The following is a 15,333-nucleotide window of genomic DNA, read 5'->3' on the forward strand; positions in this document are numbered from 1 at the left end:
TTATCCTGTAATGGCTCAAGATGTTTTGTTGACTTGAAAGTCAATTACCTTATCTGCATTCTCCAATCCTGGGTGATCCATAACGCACTATCCTGCATACTTTTATTGCTTGTCTTCAGCTTCCAGTTCCTGATTACAAGACTTCTTTCTTCTACGGTCTAACTCAGGGCTTACTCAGTAGAACCTAATGATGGAAATGTTTAATTCTGAGCGGTGCAAGGGGAGCCAGTAACCACAGGTCTTTGCTGAACACCTAAAATGTGGTTAGGATACCTAAAACACTATTTCTTTACGTTTAATTCCAATCGCCACATAGCTCGTAGCTACCACAGCAGGTGTAATGGATTATAGGTTTACCAGTTTAACAAAATGCTAGCGGAAAATTCTTTCAATTCACCGTTACCTAATATCCACTCCCTTGCTAGAATGACTGCCCCAAACACTATGCAACCATGAGAGTCTCTCTGATAAACAATTCAAGGTCTTGTAAAAATTTACTAAGTTTAAAAAGCATTTACTAAGAGCCATAAGTAAACATTCTAGCAATTAGGCACAGCAGCTAATTCTTACCCAGATGCCAGGTCCTGCATGTAACACTTTCCAACGTGTGGCACTAAACATTTTCACCTGCTAGGTCAACTGGTTAATCCTCATAAAACCTGGTGGCCAACAACGAGGCTTCGTGTCGATATTTAATAGCTGTTCCTAAAGCCTTGTGAACAGTGTACTTTTTTTTTTTTTTTAAGATTTTATTTATTCATGAGAGACAGAGAGTGAGAGGCAGAGACCCAGGCAGAGGGAAAAGCAGGCTCCAAGGCAGGCGCCCAATCACTGAGCTATCTGGGCTGCCCCTACGTGTTGGTTTCTAACAGGAGCTGGAGAAGGTATGCTGGAAAGAGCAGATAACAGGCGCTGGAAACATCAGTTGTGATTACTGCATTTTAGTCCTATAATCCTGTACACGATTTATCTTGTATAAATGTCCCATTTTTTTCCCCGACGTCTGTCAACAGATCCGTTTAAAAACCTTTTGAGTGAGGCGCCCTTTACTCAAATATCTTAGCCCAGTCGATCCTTGAATAATACCACATTGCACGGGTCCACTTATACAGATTTCCCCCCCAATCAATCCAGTCTTATAAATGTAATTCCCTATAAGGTTTTGATAACCCTTCCTAATATAGGCTACAACTACATAAAACATGTGTTGATGGACTTGTGGGTAAGGTCAACAGGAGGCTTGAGTTTTGGGGTGGAGTGGCGGGGTCAAAACTTAAACACAGGGGACACCTGGGTGGCTCAGTGGTTGAGCATCTGCCTTCATCCCAGGTCGTGACCCCGGGGTCCTGGGATCGAGTCCCACATCGGGCTCCCTGCATGGAGCCTGCTTCTCCCTCTGCCTGTTTCATGAATAAATATTTTTTTTTAAATCTTTTTAAAAACAAAGACTTCAGCACAACTTTTCAGCTGCCTGGGGTCCTGCCTTAACCGCTGAGAGGTCTAAGGTTCACCTGCGCCTTAGAGATAGGTACCTGTCGGCTGGATACAGAGCAAGGTCACTGAAAGGTTGTGCCTCGGGCCACCACGTAGTGGGAAATCAGTTCTGAAACGCTTATCCTACGCGGAGCCCGAAGGTCTCCCCAAGTCTGCGGAGGTAAGGCGTCACCCTAGGCCACCCCCCAAGGCCCCGAAGCGGGGAGGGGGGCACGTCCTAGCTCTGCGGCGGGCAGCGAAGAGATGGCCGCCCTGATGCAAAGCCCTGCAGGTCACCTGCAAGAGCGCGGGCGCCACGGCCTCACTGCGCACACCTCACAGGTAAGGGGACGGGCCCGAGGCCTCCCTTCCTCCCCCGCGTCACCCAACGCTCCAGCCACGAGATCCCGGAAGAACTTCCCGCGCTGTCGAGAGCCCGCAGCTTCCCGTCGCTTAAAGGAAGAGTCTCAAGGTGCCTACTAAAGGGGGCACCTGCCACCCACCTGCCAGGGAGCGCGAAGGCAGAGGCACGTTCCGGGCCAGAAGGAAGCCGCGCCACACTATGGGCACCGCCATCTTGGAGCGAGTCCCTCCCCCTGCCCCTCCCCCGGCGGCCGCGCAGGAAGGGGTGTGGTCACGCGCCGACGCCCCGCCCCCTCGCGGCTCCCGTAGTTGGCGCGGCCCGGACAGCATGGCGGCCGTGGCTCGGCTGCCGGAGCGCGGGCTGCTGCGTGCGCTGCGCGGCTCGGTGCTTCCCGGGGCGGTAGGCTCCGGCTCCGCGGGCTGCCGCTGCCCGCTCGGAGGTATCCCCGGACTCTTGTGGGGACGGGAGGGAAGAGAGACGGGCGCCTCCGCAGCCGTGGCTGGTGGGCTGGAGCCGCGCCCCCGTCGCCCCCCGTGTGCTTGGCGGGCCGGGGGCGGCCGGGCGGGGGCCTCGACCTGGGCGCCGTCGTGGCCGCCGTTGCCGGGAAGCCCCACCCCCCGCCGGGTCTGGGAGCCGAGGCCTTCGACTGCGAGCTCGGGACCCCGGCCCTGCTGCCGCTCATATCCGAAGGACCTCGCGCGGTCAGCTCTCTTCGTTTGTAAAATTGCCCCTGTTTACTAAGCTTTATGGAAAAAACGTGAATGTGCCGGCGAGGGGAGGGGGTAATAGTTGGCGCTGGAGCGGCAGTGTCCCGGCGGCCTCCAGGCTTCCCGCCGTGAGCCGGTTACAGCCCTGCGGGAGGGGGTCTCTAAGTGGGCGGGGCGGAGCCTCCTAAAGAAACAATGTATCTCTTCTACTTAGAGCTGCGGTCGGCGACTTCCGAGACCCCTTGAGGATTGAGGATGCCGACCGGCCTGTTCCGAGGGGCTGTAGCTCCTCACTTCCCTACTGGGCAGAACCAGGAGGGCGGGGGCGGGGGCGGGGCGGGGGCGGGGGGGGGGGTCACACTCCGCGGTGGGCTTTGCTTCCGCCAGCCCGGATAAACCAAAACGAGATATGCCGGTTTGACATTTAAGCCGTGACCTTTCGTGGTGGCTTTGGTTTGTTTGTTTTTTAATTTATTTTATTTTTTAATTTTTTTTAGCCCCTTGCGATCCCATAACTAGACGGGGAATGTACATTTATGTTTCACCTCCCAGGTTCCTCTCCACCCATCTCCATACAGTAAATCAGTAGCTCCTTTCTTAGGCACAAACGCACCTTGCTGAGAATCGGAATTCTCCGGTAGCCTAGAGATGCACACTTTCCCACCCGCGCGACCCTATTGGTAGCTGTCCAGTGGGAATATTCGTATTGACTGAAGATCAGAAAGGGAGTCAAGTTCTACTCCTGTTCGTGGAGTGTGAGACCACAAAAAAAATGGTTTTACTTTTTTTCTTTAATTTTTTAGCTAAAAGATACCTACTTACGGATAATACTGTGAAGTTAAAAGAATTTCAGCATAAGAAGGTGGCTATTGCATCTCATCTTCCTGGAACCAAAGGTAACTGAATCTGTTTTGTTAGTTGTTTTGGTGATGTGTACTTCAAGTTTTTTTCTGTCTTAGTCCCTATTCAGTGTCTTTCGGTGAATAGGGACTTGTGTCTGAGAAAAAATTGACAGGGTTTATTCTTCATTTCATAGTCTACCCTTCAGTGTGCTTTTTTTCCCCCCTTTTAAAGATTTTATTTATTCATGAGAGACACACAGAGAGAGGCAGAGACACAGGCAGAGGGAGAAAGCATGGGACTTGATCCCGGGACCCCGGGGTCACAACCTGAGCCAAAGGCAGACGCTCAACCGCTGGGCCACCAGGCGTCCCTCAATGTGCTTTTCATCTCACTTTCTACTACTGCAGACTCTACAGCTCTCCTTTTGCCACTTTTCCCAGGATCCTAAAGAAATGCTAAAATTAGTGTTGGAACCAGTCCTCTCTAGATCCATGCCACCCAAACTCAGGGTCAGGGATCAGCAGCGACTGGGAGTTTCCTAGAAATGCCAAACTTGAAGTCTCAGACTGTTAATAATCCTGAGAACTGCTCAATATGATTAGCTTTCACATTTTTGATGCACCTCTGAGTCAAAGGTACGTTTTACATAGTATCTCCAGTATATACTACGTGTCTATATACTAGTGAAATATAGTGGAACAACACTGTCCAGTGTGTGATGCATTTTTTTAATATTTGAGAGGGAGTGAGGGTGGGGGAGAGAGAGAGATAGAGGGAGAGAGAGAACCTCAAGTGAGTTCCTTGCTGAGTGTGGAGCCTGACACAGGGCTCGCTTGATCCAGTGACCCTGAGATCCTGACCTTACCAGAAATCAAGAGTTGGAAGCTGAACCAAGTTACCCAGGTGCCCCCTATGATGCATTTTCATATTTTTCTACTCTGCTGAAAAAGTCAATAGGCTAAAAACATTTTTTTTTAGATTATCAAAATATTAGTCATTGTTGAGCCTCAGTGATAGACACATGAGAGCATAATGTCCTCTCTCTATTTTTGGATAGGTTTGAACATTTTTATTACAAATAGCTGAAAACACACCACCACGCTAGGTCTTAATTCCTTTCAGCATCTGAGAAATATTGATGAGTTCATTCCCTCTCTCCTTCACATTTTTTCCAGTACTTTAATTTCTTTATGAACATAGCAAGACTCTCTCTCTTGAAATAAATTTAGTTTGTCCCAACTGGCCTTTTCAAATCTCCTTCCTCTCACTGTCAAATGCTTATGAGCACCTAATAAACACTTATTGCCCGTAGCCCTCCAGAAATCTTTCCTGACTCCCCACTAATCCCTTGCTCCATTAGACCACCTGTGAAATGACAAGATAATCCTCAGAAAGTGAAGGAGGAGATACAAGTCTGCAGCATAGGGAGACTCAGTCTGGATTTTACTTCAGTCTTCTTTTTTACTCCTAGTCTTTTGGAGCTTTGTGAAGTTGATAGAATCAAGGGTTCACGTCATTTTTCTAGTTAGATCTAGTTGTCATAGTCATTCTGAAGCTATGACAGTTGTGCATATGTTATGGAAGGCAATTAATGTAATGAGTGCCAATCTACTCCGTGGTCAGATTGATGTTTATAAAATCATGTCAACATTTCTTTATAAGAACCCACAACGGTCCTCTGTCATATACCACATTGTGAGCACACCTCCCTGGCTTCCTAGCTCCTCCCTAATGTACCTTACCCACTCTGTTCCTGTTAATCTAGTAGTAGTTCTTTCCCCACCACTTCTCCTCCCCACCTCCCCACCCCTGTCCATTCTGTGATAGTATTCACGCGGATCCTCATACCAAGAATGTTCCCCCACCTGAGTTTCTCCTTTCTCTCTGGTACTTCTCCACTTCAACCAGACTTGCTCTGTTTCTGCCACCTTGATTTCTCTTTTCTCTATCATGTGTGTAGTTGGTCACATGTCTCCTCCTCCATTATTATTTTCAGTTAACTTTGTGTAGATGTATCTTGTTCTTGTTTCTCAAATAGGCTAAGTTCTTTCTGGGCAGGGACGATAGCTTAGCCTTCTTTGTGTTATAAACAGTTAAATCATGATTATTTGTTTTAAAATACAAATAACATCTGTTGAAATTTTGAATTCTTTTTTATTTTAAAGATTTTATTTATTCACGAGAGACACAGAGAGGCAGAGGGAGAAACAGGCTCCATGCAGGGAGCTTGATGCGGGACTCAATCCCGGGGCCCCGGGGTCACAACCTGAGCTGAAGGCAAACGATCAACCGCTGAGCCACCCAGGCGTCCCAGAAATTTTGGATTCTTAAGGATTATTAAAAAGTATAAGATGTAACATCATCGGGGCAGCCCGGATGGCTCAGCGGTTTAGCGCTGCCTTCAGCCCAGGGCCTGGTCCTGGAGACCTGGGATCAAGTCCCATGTCAGGCTCCCTGCATGGAGCCTGCTTCTCCCTCTGCCTCTCCCTCTGCCTGTGTCTCTGCCTCTCTCTGTGTCTCTCATGAATAAATAAATAAAATACTTAAAAAAAAAAAAAAAAAGATGTAATGTCATCCCATTAAAATTTTTTATGTTTGTATAGAAAAAAATAACATTTTTATATTAGAAATTGTTTAGAAATAGTTGACAGAATGAAAATGAGAACAATGTGTATGCTTATTTCATAGCAGTTACTATGCTAGTCCCTGTGCTAAATACTTAACGTACATTATCTCCTGATACCCCATGAAATTTCTCTCATGGTTCTCACTTTACCCATGAGGAATCAAGTGTCACTGACTAGCGTCTCCCCATAGCGTGCAAGTGGCAGAGCCCAGGTCTTTCCATCTGTAAAACCTGTAACCGTGATGTGGTTCTGCAAATAAAGATTGGAGGGTCCACAGCATTAACTTAGACCAAGTGGGTCGTCTTTCCTTATAAACTAAGAACAGTGTCTACCTCCCCTTTCCAGTGTGGTGTTTTAATGTGTATGCTGCCATTCCTTTACGCAGCCTTCCTTCAGAGCTCTAGGTCTTGGAGCAAAACCTATAGACTTCCCTTGGCAGCTCCTGATGCCAACAACAGCCCTGTCTTCTAGAAAGCAGAGGCTTCTTTGGTATTGGCCTTGCATCTCACCTCTCATTCTCCTGACAATCTGGTCCCTTCCTACTGCCAAGAAGCTGTGTTTCCTTTTGGTGTTTGTCTCCACAGTTGATCAGATAGAAGACAGGACACAGACAATAGAGTGTAATCACCTTGATGTGATTCTGTTACGGAGAGTGTTTGCTGCTGTTTAGAGGGCGGTTTTTTACCCCCTGCCCATTTTTACCCCCTGCATATTATGTAGTTACTGTGGTTTGCTTTCTGACAATTGAGGAGAGGGTCTAAGAGAAATGAGAGGTAGTGTTGAACCAAATGAAAGAGACAAAAAGTATTCCTGAATTATGTGGCTCAACCACTGGGACAAATCCCCATTCAGTGCACATTTTCCTTTCAGTTTTCCTGCCAGGTACCTTGCCAATTGATGGTGTATATGTCTTGCTTATGTGGTTTTTTGTTTGTTTGTTTGTTTGTTTGTTTTCTATTGGGTCACCTATAGGTACAGTTCTTTGGGGTAAGCCTCTGGGAACTTAAACTTTAACTGCAGAGCACCCAGGTAGTCAAAATTGCATATTCTTCTGTTCCTAACTCCAGAGATTATATGTTAGCAAGTTTTGGGTGGGCCTCCAGCCTATGCCCCTGTAGCACAGATGGTTTGCTTCATAGACTTCCTGTGACAGTTTTTTTTTTTTAAAGATTTTATTTATTCATGAGAGATACAGAGAGAGAGGGTGGGGGGAGAGAGGCAGAGACACAGGCAGAGGGAGAAGCAGGCTCTATGCAGGGAGCCTTAACACGGGACCCGGTCCTTGTCTCCAGGATCATGCCTGGGGCTGAAGGTGGTACTAAACCACTGAGCCACCCGGGCTGCCCCTTGAAGAGACTAGCTGGTAATGGGAGCTGCGTGATCTTGAGCCCTTCTCCATGCCCCTTTGCAATGTGCTGTGATCCAGCTTCCCCTTCTCCTTGAGGTCAAGACTCTTGACAGTCCCAATCAGCCTAAGCGAAGACGGCTATACTCTCTATGCTTTCTTCCAGCAACCTATCTGAGAAACGTGGAAGAGAAACTGACTCATAACAAGCTCATCTTGAGGGAGGAGTTGAGAATCTTGCTTCATTTATGTGATTCCCGGGATGATATGGAACTGGCTAAAAAAGCCATCTACAGGTGAGGCATTTCCTTAGAAATCTGCCAGCATCGGTCTCTTCTCACTCTGTTTTTTTTCCTGCACAGTCTCCTCCACTTAACAAGCTTTCACCTATCACTTACACATTGATGACTTTCAAATCTCTTGTCCACCTGCCCCTACACTGAGCTCCAGACGTTTACATTCATTTACCACACATTTACTAGATTCCTTCCATATGCCAGGGACTGAAGATAGAAACCAGAATTGATGCATCAAGAAATCACCAGCCTGATGAACTCTGCTTATATATCCCCTAGGTCTTCACATTCAGCTTATGCAAATTGCTTCTTTTTGCTGTGTGTTCTGTTGCACCATCCACTCAGGACAAAGACTGGGGAACCTCCTTCCCCTACTCGCATTTGCTGTCTTCCCTGATGGGATAAGAAATCCCACTGCTTCCGCTTCCCTGGTATTTCTCATCTTTTCGCTTTCTTCTCTTTGTCCTCATTACCAGTGTCTTTGTTCAAGCCTCATGGCATCTCACTTGGATCACTGCAGTGGACTCCTAGCTCGGCTCCCTCCTCCTGGCATGGTGCCTATTGGGTTCCACTGTCTCCTCTGTTGTCAGTGCCCCATGTTGGGGGAACTCACAAGTAATCATAGTTAGCTGTTAGGAAACCCAGCAAAGCTTTCGCTTACTAGGACAGTATATGACCTGAAATCAATAGGCTTCATTTCTGAAATTAAATTCATGGCTTTTTTTTTTTTTTAAACCATTCTTGAAAGATACATTTCTATACATAGACCTGCATTTATGTTATACGTTTATAGAGAAAAATACAAGGTGTTCATATATAGAATACTGGAAGAATATGTACCAAAATAACTCATTCTCTAGGAATTATACTTTTTTTTGTTTGTCTAAATATGTGCTTTTTTTATTTCTCAAACTTTTCCATAGTGGACCTTATCAATTTTGTAATAAGAAAAAAATGAATATTTTTAAAAAGGAAAAAAAACAAAATCATTCTAAATTCATTGAAAGTTTGAAAAAACATAAAAAATGTAGAAGTATGTCATAAATTCTGATATTTAAGTTGTCTCTTGCTGCATACCAGAACGTAATGGTGTAACAAGGTAACTATTATTTTTCTATTATCTATTATTACTGTGGATCAAGAATTGAAGCCAGTTAGCTCAGCGCTTTTTGCCAGTGTCTGCTAAAGTCACTTGCTCTTCTGTAGTCATCTGCTGGTGAGGCTGAGCCGGAAGGTCCAAGATGTCCGAGTCCAGGTGTCCCTTTTCCCTTGGAGTGTCTCAGCATTTGTAAGTCTAGCCTAGGCTACACTAGCAGCCAGCACAGGCGGAAGCTCCAGAACTGGCACAGCTTCACTCCTGTCACATTGCCTTGGTCAAGGCAAGTTACCTGGAAAACTCACACGCAGGAAGAGAAGTAAGGGTTCCACCTCTGAATGGATCAGCTACTGCGGATATTTTTGTTTATTTTTCTTTCATGTGCAAAGATGGTGTGATTTTGGTAGGGTTGTTTTTTTTTTTTTAACACATTTCTAATGATTTTTGTATATATAATAGTGTTTTCTAGTTAGTATTATAGTATAAGTGTTTTTACTTGTTAATGATATACTTAAGGATTATATTTTAATGGCTTTACAATATTCCCTTGTATGTCAGGTGTTTTTATTGTGCTCCTGTTGACTGAATTAATTGATTTTTCCTAAGTATAAATAATGCAACTCTATGCAAAACTTACTCTGTGTTTTAGAGATGATCAAAAGATAGGAATCTTTTAAAACTTGTCAATACGAAGTGTTGGATTATTTTCCAGGACGGTAATGCTAATTTACAGCCACAGGGTATTAGGAATCCTAATTCTATTTCAATTTCACAAAGTTAAATCATTTGAGGCCCTCTGGCCTGTTTTACTGTGAGTCTGTTTTTACTATACAAAGCTAATTTGATGCTGATAACTCTGCCCAGTTGCTCTCTTCCCTTTACTTTTGGACAGCTGGAAAAGTGTGAAGATGGACAGTTCCATGGCCTAACCAACCTGTTCTCTCTCTGGCTGAGACAGGCACCCCACTGCTGGGGAAGAACAGTAATGAGCAAGAACATAAGCTCTTCATTAAGCCAAAAATAAGGAGCAACTTAATCTATCAATAATCTTGCCCACATGCTGTTGTATGGCATATAGGAGATTTTTAGATTCTCTAATTGCAACATTTCTTGTCAAGAAGAGGTAATATATTATCTCTGTGAATTTCCAGCATTTTTTATTAGTATAAATGTCCTCTAAATTGGGAAAACTGTTATTTTTGTATTGGTTTGTTTTTAATCTGGTGCAAATTTTTCATGACACCATGTTGGAATATATTGATTTTAAAGGTGTTTACCATGGCATACTACATTTCTTAAGAGCTAACAGATATGGAAGGTTTTCTATGTGCTAGGCATGGTCATCTCATTTAATCCTTACAAAAATCCTTTGAACTTTTATCTTCATTTACAGAAGAATAAATTGAGGCATAGAGTAGTTAATTAATTTGCTCATCCTTATGCAGATAGTAAGCAAAAAAGCTATGACTTGAACTGTCAGTTTGGAATCAGTCTAAAAATCCATTATCACTATACCAAATTGCTTTTTAATAACTTAATTCTTTCCCTCCTCAGTATTATTGAGGTATAATTGAGAACTAAAAATCATGTGTATTGACGGTATACAACTGAAGTTTTGATATTTAATTCATAACTTGTAATGGAGCAATGAGTATATTTTGTTACTTATATGATTTAATTATAAAATGTATCTTTAAAAGCACATATCCTTGGGGCACCTGGGTGGCTCAGTGGGCTAGGTGTCTGCCTTCAACTTAGGTCATGATCTCAGGGTCCTGGGATGGAGTCCTGCATCAGGCTCCCTGCTCAGTGAGGAGTCTGCCTCTCCCTCTTACTTTGCTCCTCTGCCTGCCCCTGGTTGTGCTTTCTCTGTCACTCATGTGCTCCCTCTCTCCCCCTCTCTCTCTCTCCCCCCCCTCCCCCCCTCTCCCCCTCTCCCCCTCTCTCTCTCTCCCCCTCTCTCTCTCTCCCCCTCTCTCTCTCTCCCCCTCTCTCTCTCTCCCCATCTCTCTCCCCCAAATAAATCTCAAAAAAAAAAAAATTAAAAGTACATATCCTCATTCTATCTGGCAGTATGTATGTTTAGGACACACTATCCGTAATGTTACTGAAACTTTCCTCTCTGATTTCAGCAGAAGGATAAAAAATATTCTGTTTTTAAAGTCTGCTTCTTTCCATGGTTTGTATGATTTACTCATATAATGAATCTTAACTAAAATCTGGTTTACATGTCATCATGAGATAATTATTTTGTAACCAGATTGTCTTCTTGGTGTCTAAAACAGGAAGAGTTGGTTATTGAAAGTAAATTTATGCTAGCAATTTTCATTTCTGAGGTTCTCACTGGTGGACTATTTATAGAAATCTCAAGCCACAAACAAGATGTCACTGTCTTTGACATTAACCTTTTCCTAAAACTGAATTTCAGAACAGTGTTTAATTTGTTTAGCTAGGTGATGGTAGCTCACATAAACTTTTGCCTGAGCAGAGAAAAAGAAATGGGTCTAAATTGTAAAGTCCATCTGTAGGTTGTCTGCTATCCTGTTGGAGAAGTCAGATTTGAGGAGACAGCATAGCATCACTTCACTGCTTCCATTTGTTCCTCTCTAGATGGGGTCCATACAAAGAGTGCCACTGTTGTGGGCTTGCTGATGAAAGGTCCCTGTTACTCCCTGACGTATACTAATAGTCCTAACAAGTTGTTAATAAATTGAGAAGATGACTAAATGTGCATTTTTCCATTCGTTTATTTAACATGATTATATGAGCCTCTGACACTGTTTATTTAAAGGCCTGGTACACTTCTGCACTCCAGAGTTCCTCTAATTATCCTCATTTCTGTACTTTTCTCCCTCCAGACTGAGAGTACCTCATGCTTTATTGTGTCCACAACACATACCATAGTATACGCCACAATCTATCTTTCCTTTTTTCTGTATCCTACCATTTGGCTCATTGAATCATTTTGCTTACCAGGTACCATGCAGAGAACAGAAATGTCACTTTCGGAGACTATAAATTTGGACCACTTTTCATGAGGTTGTGCTATGAGTTGGATCTTGAGGAATCTGCACTGGAACTCATCAAAGACCAGGTTATTGTCTCCTGATTGCTTTCTCTGACAATGTGATTTCCTTGTGCTGAGCATTGGATGTTTTTAGTGATATTAACGAAGACTTCCCTCTTACCCCACATTATTCCTGGGTTTGATTTTCAGAGCAAGGCTGCTGGGCTGAAGGAATCAGCACTTATCTGCATTTTAAGGTTTCCTTGGAGTCCATGCTATGAAAAAGGCCTAGATCTTTTTATATAGACGTGTAGGATGGGTGTAGAAGAGCTGTATGTACAAGTTACAAGATTTCTGCCTGCTTTGGGTGTGACCTGCTACTGACCTCCTCTCTGAGAAGCAATTAGCGGGCAGTACTTTAAGGCTGGTTGCCATTTTAAGATTGCCTTTCCTAACCTTTACCTGTGCTTCTCCTGTGTTGTAGTTTTTACTTCTGGTTGATGGCCACATCATCAAGTGCTTTTCAGAATACTATGGCACCTTCTGATTCTTTTCCTGAAGCAAAAAATAACAATAATTATTTTTGTAATTATTTATTGATCGAATACTTACTGTGTCCTCAGCACTGTGCTGCAGCACTCACTATGCCTGTTTAGTTTCCCACCGACCCTGCTGAGGTAGATCCTGATACTCTACCCATTTTACGGATGAGGAAGCTGGGGCTTAAAGACATGATAAACTCCTGCATGGTCAGAAACCCTCATTTTGGAGCCAGGGCTGGCCACCTGGGATACTTTTGTAATTTTTGGAATCCTCCTAAGTGGTCTGTCTTGTACTCTTTGTATAAACTATTCTGTCCATGTTGGAACTATTAGCTCTTGGCTTGCGCCTCTTTTAAGGACCCTCATTTTTTAGAAAGATGACACAACAGTGTGGATTGGTTTGAGCCTGTTTTTTTCATAAAAGAAGAAATAGACATATTTTGCTATATTAAAAATCTGCAGGAATCTAATGAAATCCCTACTGCTTGCTTATCTGTAGGAGGTAGAAGTACCAGAAATTCTCACTTTTTAATCTCTACATTTTTGTATTGTTTGACTATTCAGTAATCATGTGTTGCAATTAAAGGAAAATGAAAATTTTACTGTAATGATAGCCATGAGTATAATGATAAAAAGAAAGAAAATGCAACTTTACTTTGTTTTTGTTTTTTTTTTAACTTTAGACTCATGTATGAAATACTCCTATACAACCAAGTTTCCTAGAGCAGCAAAATAAGCCAGATTTGAGTCCAGTGACCTAAAGCCTAATCCTGTTTCCGCTCTTAATTTAATGTGTCCTCTACCCAGAACCCTGTAGTGCTGCCAGTATGGTAGCCACTGGCTGCATGTGTCGTCGATCGAGCCCCTGGACTGTGGGTGGTTCAAACTACATGTGCTGTAAGGGTAAAATACAGGATAGGTTTCAAATGCATAGTATAAAAAAGAAAAGATAAAGTACTTTGTTAAATTTCTTTTTTGACTACATATTGAAATTATATTTTGGATTTAGTGGGTTAAGGAACATTATTAAAACTGATTGCAAATATTTTTTACATTTTTTAATGAAGCTACTTGAAAACGTAGAACCACATAGATGGTGTACACAGTGGACAGGGCTCCTGTGGGGTCTTCCCATCACACTTAGAGTAGAACTCAGACTTAGAGGCCCCGTGTGGTATCTCATTGCCTGCCATTCCCCTTGCTCACTCCACTCCGGGCCTTCTTATTCTTTTTGAGACATGCCACACCTGTGGTTTCAGACCAGCATGGTCTATATCCTCATCATCGGGGCTCTCATTTACTTTATTGAGGTCTTTTCTTAGAAGGCCTTCTCTGACGACCTTGACAGCCTTCTATCATCATCTCCATCCCTTTTTCCTGCTTTGTTGCTCTTCATAGCCCTTAGTAATAACTTGAAATTACATTTTTACTTTTTGCACAGGTTTTACTCACTTGTACATTGTCTCCCATGCCAGAATTTAAGCTCCACTAGATTATAAGCCCCACTAGAGTTAGGCAGGGTTATGTATCTTGTTCATCATTCCTTTATTTTCACCTCTTAACACAGGTCTGTATAGTAGGTTCTCAAAATAAGAGCAAACTTGCACAAGGCATATTCCAATAGCCATTAGGCTATTGCATTATCATATTAAAAATGTTGAAAGAAAAAAAAACTACTTTTGGTGAATTATTTCAAAAAGTGAATAACTATTCATTTGCAAAAAGCGGATTATAGTTGTGTAAGACTCTTACTTGGTCTTCAGCATACTTATATCTGCCATTTCATATTAATGTGCTGCCTCCCACATTCCAGGACCACTCCTATTAGGGTTAGTTGGTTTGTTTCTTTTCTCCTAAGCACAGGAGAGCCATGGTTTTTTTTTGTTTGTTTGTTTGTTTGTTTTTTGGGGGGGTATTTTTTAAGATTTTATTTATTCATGAGAGAGAGAGACAGAGACACAGGCAGAGGGAGAAGCAGGCTCCCTGCAGGGAGCCTGATGCAAGACTTGATCCCAGGACCCTGGGATCACGCCCTGAGCCGAAGGCAAATGCTCAACTCCTGAGCCACCCAGGCGCCCCAAGAGCCACGTTTAATGAACGTGTTCTTCAGTGTATTCCTGAAACTCAGAGAACTCTTGCCATACCTCTTGTCTCGTGTTTGGTGTGCTCGTTGCCAGAGGCATGACAGCCAAAAGAGTGGGCTTATTTTTTGAAAAATAAATCCTGGTGTTTTAGAGATTTATTAGAGAACTCAGGGGACCAAATGGATAAAGTATACACAATAACAAGCCCTGTAAAGAGAAGATGGGAGAATAGGAATAAGTACTTACTTAATAGTTAAAACTTTTAACCAAACTGCTATTGGTGTGTGTGTGTGTGTGTTTTCCCTCAGCATTTACGGGGTTTCTTCTCTGACTCCACATCATTCAATATTTTGATGGATATGTTGTTTATCAAAGGCAGATATTCAAGTAAGTATTGGAATTTATGTTTGCTGAAAAATTTTGTCTTTGCTGGTATGGGTATAGCAGTTAGGAAAAACAATGGACCAATAAAAATGATGCTTATATTCCTGATGAATGGCTGAATTACAGAGACTTCATTCTGTTAAGTCTGAAAACAATCTTATTGCATGTCATGTCATGCCTTATCCTAAACACCTTAATTTTACTTGCCTTGAAAATATAATAGATTTTAAAATACTTGTTCTTGCTGTATGAGTTGATGGGTTTTTTTAATTTAGTTAATTGCTAAATGACATTGACAGTTTTTATTGTGCTTCTGGAACACACTTTTCATCAGATGGTGCTGAATAGATTAGAACTCTGGGGATCAATAGCCAAGGATTCTGAACTCATTGAGATGCATTTAACATTGCCCACCCACTTGTCACTTTTGGTAGGTGCATTGGAAGTACTGATAGAGATGAAAAACCAAGATGTGAAGTTCAACAAAGATACCTATGTCCTTGCTTTTGCTATTTGCTACAAACTGGTAAGACTGTCTTTCCTTAACTTTTAGAGCACTGTGGGT

General features: G+C 43.0%; 2 protein-coding genes across 10 annotated transcripts in view; one reads left to right on the forward strand and one right to left on the reverse strand.

Annotated features, from left to right (window-relative positions):
- MRPS27 (mitochondrial ribosomal protein S27) overlaps window positions 1-2,110 on the reverse strand; it is an 87,716-nt gene extending 85,606 nt beyond the window's left edge. Inside the window, exons 1-2 of one of the 6 annotated variants that reach the window (XM_072826754.1) lie at window positions 1,977-2,080; window positions 49-184 (exon numbers count right to left, since the gene is read on the reverse strand). In XM_072826754.1, the coding sequence (XP_072682855.1) occupies window positions 49-81 (33 nt within the window). In that variant the 5' untranslated portion in view covers window positions 82-184; window positions 1,977-2,080. Of the gene's footprint in view, window positions 1-48; window positions 185-1,532; window positions 1,720-1,976 lie in introns of those variants that run through there. The other 5 variants (XM_072826755.1, XM_072826753.1, XM_072826756.1 and 2 more) reach the window with 5 other exon arrangements.
- A 28-nt stretch (window positions 2,111-2,138) lies between these two features.
- Window positions 2,139-15,333, forward strand: part of PTCD2 (pentatricopeptide repeat domain 2) — a 31,031-nt gene continuing 17,836 nt past the window's right edge. Inside the window, exons 1-6 of one of the 4 annotated variants that reach the window (XM_072826759.1) lie at window positions 2,139-2,276; window positions 3,348-3,440; window positions 7,526-7,655; window positions 11,728-11,845; window positions 14,693-14,771; window positions 15,203-15,294. In XM_072826759.1, coding sequence (XP_072682860.1) covers window positions 2,165-2,276; window positions 3,348-3,440; window positions 7,526-7,655; window positions 11,728-11,845; window positions 14,693-14,771; window positions 15,203-15,294 — 624 coding nt within the window. In that variant the 5' untranslated portion in view covers window positions 2,139-2,164. Of the gene's footprint in view, window positions 2,277-2,509; window positions 2,539-3,347; window positions 3,441-7,525; window positions 7,656-11,727; window positions 11,846-14,692; window positions 14,772-15,202; window positions 15,295-15,333 lie in introns of those variants that run through there. The other 3 variants (XM_072826760.1, XM_072826761.1, XM_072826763.1) reach the window with 3 other exon arrangements.

This window comes from Canis lupus, chromosome 5, assembly GCF_048164855.1.
Source record: "Canis lupus baileyi chromosome 5, mCanLup2.hap1, whole genome shotgun sequence".
Lineage (NCBI taxonomy): Eukaryota > Metazoa > Chordata > Mammalia > Carnivora > Canidae > Canis > Canis lupus.